The sequence below is a fragment of the Trichoplax adhaerens genome, genomic scaffold (assembly GCF_000150275.1).
Source record: "Trichoplax adhaerens TRIADscaffold_4 genomic scaffold, whole genome shotgun sequence".
NCBI lineage: Eukaryota > Metazoa > Placozoa > Uniplacotomia > Trichoplacea > Trichoplacidae > Trichoplax > Trichoplax adhaerens.
The window spans coordinates 3,757,317-3,762,489 of record NW_002060946.1 but is presented as its reverse complement, the minus strand read 5'-3'; the positions used below and the strand labels follow the sequence as shown (position 1 = coordinate 3,762,489).

Sequence of the window (5,173 nt, the reverse complement as noted above, 5' to 3'; positions counted from 1 at the left end):
CGAATAGTGCATTATGCGTGTTGTTAAGAAGCCTCATTATGTATGACATTGTTCGCATCGAAAGAAAACAAAGTCATGTGGTATTTTAAAAGCTTATAGAATCGCATTTATTATCTTCTAAATAAGAATCACAGTTAATAGGCATCATCTACTGAATTAACCGTATTACTGCTGCCCATCAACAGTTTGGTTTAGTTTAATTAAGACTTTATTACAGTCTCGTTAATTAATTAGTTAACTGTTAATGCCTATCGATTTTCATTTGGCGAAGTCTGACAGTATCGCATTATGTAACGAATGATAAATGTAGTAGAGATAACATACTGAAACGAATTTAAATACAAGGTAACAGAAGATGCAGAAATTTGCCAAGTACACAAATAAATTGTACGTAGATAGCTACTATATTCTACCTATTAGTGCTAAACTAACATCCAACACTCTAGGCCAGAGAGGGATAGTTTTGTACAAACTGCACATGAATATAGGTGTAATATACCACTTGTAAGGGAATTCGAGGTATAGAAGAGGTAAAAACTAATAGAATTGGCTAAATTCACAGCATACAGTATTACGATAAAAGCTATCGCTTTAATTAGGTTTGTTAGCTCCTTTTTTACCAATCAGACTCTTGTGGATGTGTGGGATAACACCTATATAACAAACAATATCGTATTTAATATTTCGTATTATCAAGAAACTGAAATTTGATTCCAAATCTATAGATAATTGTTATTTTGTTAGCTCTACATACGATAAACTTTTTATTGTATTGATACAAGTATTAAACATAAAACTTACCACCACCAGCAATGGTAGCTTTGATCAGTGAATCCAATTCTTCATCACCACGAATAGCTAATTGGAGATGGCGAGGCGTGATACGTTTTACTTTCAAATCTTTGGAAGCATTACCTGCCAACTCTAGAACCTAAAGGATATAAAATTGGAATGGTCAGGGTATCAAAATGACACTGTATAATTGAAATACTAAGATGTACATGAATGTACGTATAGTAACTATAAATAGCGCGTTATAGACTTGTCACATTTCTTTAAGTAGAGTATAGGTACTGCATTGTATCGTGGCCATACACCTAGGCTGTACTTTGTTATATTGCTAATATTGCAGTATTTTTTTATTTAACTGTCAATTAAATAAACGATCTACGTCTGCACAATATTACAGTTCTTTATTTTCAATTTGTTGGAGGCTTAGAAGAATTGATGCTAGTAGTCACTAAATACGAATTGAGAAATATTATGAATCTACAGTATTAAAGGGATATTGTAAATTCATAGGCCGCAAATTATTCACAAAGTCGGCGTTCAGTGTTCACACTAGTTGTATCAATACATTCTCTTTTGGTAAAAGTGTTATGTACCGATCGTGTTTACATATACGTCTAAGATTAGAAGACCATTTCTAATCAAAACTACTGATTATTATGCCATTCAAAATATAGTCGAAAATTCGATTTTTGATAGTTAGAACAAATTGAGAAGAGTAACTTGATGAAAGAGCGCAGCATGAATGTTTAGTAAAGAGAATAAAGTAGGGTTTATCTACTTTTAAAGATTGTTACCAGCATTTAAAGCTACTGGATTAAATACATTTTTTACTCAGTATAACGTCTTGATTGTGATGGCGGCTAACCTATTCATCGTAACATCAAAATTTACGCGCGTACTGGAACTTACAGCGCACTATAGTTTATAGTTGTCAATATAAAGGTAGTATCGGGCAATGTATGCTGTACTTAAATGAATTACTAGTAGTGTGTAATGAATATCTTGAGAATAAATTCGCATTTAGAAGATAGCGGTCACTGCTTAATTTTTTTTTGGGGGGGGGGGGGGAAAAAAACAGAATTAACTTACTTCAGCGGTCAAGTACTCCAAAATAGCAGCACTGTAAACAGCAGCAGTAGCACCAACACGTCCATGGGAAGTTGTGCGGTTCTTCAAATGCCTGTGGATACGACCAACAGGGAACTAGAAAATCCAAAAATCCAAAAAATCAAGACACAGTCATTGCATGAGGGCGCTAAATGCAATTTTTTTTCTCAGCGTACATGACACTCATTCAAAGGTAAATCATTTCATCTTAATGTACAATAAGTCGATAGGGTATATCTCTACTTTATTCCCTCTAAAAAAAACCGAATTAGGTCTAAAATAATATGAAAACGCTATTTCCGAAAACAGAGTTATCCTCTATTGGAGAAATCGCCTTCTATCCAAGTGTATATCGCTTGGCGTTATTGAACGCAATTGCGTTTTGAACCCATACGTCAGGAAAGTGAACTGAAGTTGAAATCAATTTGTGCCAACTTTTTTTTTAACACTACTAGTCTACCTTGAGCATTACTAGCAAGATAGAATGATAACAGAGTAAGTCAAAGAGTTTCTCTTACCTGTAGACCAGCTCTAGCGGACCTAGAAACTGCCTTAGCTTTAGTCTTGGAATCTTTACCGGCCTTGCCTCCAGCCTAAAAGAAGACATGAGTGGTCAATGGAAAAAGGCGGGCAAAATGTTGATTGATACAAAACCGTTCAATATTTTTTTCCACTCGCAATTGAATTTACAAAACTTAGTTGTAAAATAAACTACAATCTGTCAGCAAGATATTCTCTTTAAGAAAAAAATACAAGTACAATCCTAAAATGAGAAATCAAGTATTCCATTACCATTTTTGCTTAAGGAATGGTTGCTAAAATCAAGCGTAATAGCTTAGTATAGGATAAAAGAGTTGAATTTACGCGCCAACCGAAACTTCAAATCGATCAACTGAAAAAAATCATAACACTGGTCGTGGTCTTGATTTTTTATACCTTTACTATGCGTGGAGTGCAGCACGGTACGGTACCGGTAGGCGTACCGTACGCTATGAATTGGATTGTGGTTAGCGTGGTGGAGAACAAGGCAATGCCTTATACTGTATGCTGTACTTGACAGCCATGTATTGGACAGTCTACTCCTCAACATGACTCCTTTTTCCTACTCGACCTCCATGACAGTAATGTACTGTACGCTTGTACCCGGGGTACAGTACTGTACCCTGGTACCGTAATGTGTTAGTGATCGACATGGATATTCATCCACCAATCAGGTGCCTGGAAATTTCCAATCCATTCCCAATTTGAATGTACACATGCGTAGACATGGACGACAGTAGAAAGGGGAGAATACAGTAGGTTAACCCATCTCGATTTTGGACTCGTTTCCTACTACGGCATGGTAGCATCAAACACCAGGCAAAGTAGGCGCCTTTTTTTTCATGAAAAATTCATTATTTTGATCAACAATGTGCTCGTGTCGTTTTTGTGGGAAAACAGCCCTGATACAGTAATGTACAGTATCATAACATGTTTACGCCTACAGTGACGTAGATCAAATTTGCGGGTAGACCAAAGCAAGCACAACTTGGCGGGTGAATGAATACAATACAGTCGTCCCTGCTTTCATCGATGTGGATGTAATCCACGATTCCACTGCTCGATCTTTGATAGCATTATGCGGAAGCTAATTTCATTTATTTATGGATTGCTACAGTAGTGTGAAAAATGAGTTGATACGTACTACTGACCATAGAAATGATGAATACTATTCTTAGTTTAAGTCTGTAGCGTATACGTTCATTTTTTATTTTATTCTTTAGGCTGGGTCTGATTTTCTTCTTTCTCCAGCTTCTACTAGTGGTGGTTGCCTCGTTGGCAACTAGTTGCATGATGATGATCTTTACGGGTTTTACCTTGGCAACCATTTTCTGTACTCACTATACTGTAGTAGTGTACAGTACATTCTTCTACATGCGTACAGTACTGTACTGTGCATAGTAAATTAAAAATACTGTAAGGGTGCATCTACTGTACAGTACTGTACACTGTACAGTACAGTACACAGTACTAGTCCATGGCTGAACTCGTACTGTACACTGTACAGTACTGTATCGAGTTCAGTCTTGTGATGACAGTGCTGTACAATACATGATGGTCACAGGACTTAGTACAGTACTGTACAAGTATCGTGTCATTGTGATATCAAATCATATTAATGCGATTGTACGAGTGGACGTGTATCGCGCTGTTACGGTATAATAGATACGTCACGGTCAAATATATATTATAAATATACAGTATACTGTATTAAAAGTAAGTTATTTATTTGAATCCGTAACATACTGTACTGTACAGTACTGTACAGTATGTATGAATTTGCAGACTAATGTCCTATGTGGGTTTGCCAATACTCGCAGATAGGGCGGCTAATAAGAGGCAATTTTGATATACGCCTGGTTACATCGATTGAAGTAAGATGCTATGTACGGGCTGTATGAGGAAACTGCAGCCGTGAAGTAAACGGTGCTGTAAACCGTACATTTCTGGTCTTAGCTAAAACGCTCCCTGTGCTGCAGTACTGTACAGTATTATTCAGAATTCGCAATTCAGAGATCAAAGGAAGGAGAAAACCCAGAATACATAAAAAAGAATAAAAATGTTACAGCGTCCTGTACTGTACACTGTACAGTACAGGACGCACCCATACAGTACGCTCTCTGGTACAGTACAGTACAGTGAAAGGTTGAACAAGGCGCAGTTAGAACTGAAGTCTGATAACGTACTGTACAGTACTGTACAGTACATGAGCCATTCAGCCTTCACACAGTACAGTACAGTACGTATTACTGTAGACTCTGCCATTTATTTGCCTACTCAAAACACGTTACTCATTCTCAGTTTTAGTATAACATGCGCGGTGTACGAAAGTGAATTAAACGGACAGTACTGTAAATGCCCCGTGAAGAAACTTTCCTGCTGAGTTGGGCGTAAAAATTTTGAATTTCCATTACGGTACTAATATAGTAGTGTTCAAGTAAATAATATATATATAGTATCATAGAGACGAAGAAAAGGCTGGTTTCAACGGTTAGGTATATTATCTCAAGCTTTTCCACAGTTATTATCAGTTGGCATTGAAATACTCAAGGCTTATTTACCGTCCACGTCTCAAAACCCAGCCATGGCATCGGCTGAGGAGGTTAATGAAAGAATTGAGGTGAGTAATTCAACCGAAATCAACTCCGGTATACTGTACTGTACCACAGTATAGTATACAGTTATCAGAATAATTACCACCATATCATTATCTATTTATTATACAGTACCCTTC

The 5,173-nt window shown here is 36.8% G+C and overlaps 1 protein-coding gene across 1 annotated transcript; it reads right to left on the bottom strand.

Moving 5' to 3' along the window:
• Positions 1 to 238: 238 nt before the first annotated feature.
• Positions 239 to 2,753, bottom strand: TRIADDRAFT_35819 (uncharacterized protein). The gene is made up of 5 exons (XM_002111462.1): positions 2,692 to 2,753; positions 2,418 to 2,492; positions 1,882 to 1,995; positions 802 to 931; positions 239 to 653 (listed from the first exon to the last, which is right to left on the bottom strand). The coding sequence occupies exons 1-5, from the start codon at positions 2,692 to 2,694 to the stop codon at positions 592 to 594; spliced, it is 384 nt and encodes a 127-aa protein (XP_002111498.1). The 5' UTR covers positions 2,695 to 2,753; the 3' UTR covers positions 239 to 591.
• Between the last annotated feature and the right edge of the window lie 2,420 nt (positions 2,754 to 5,173).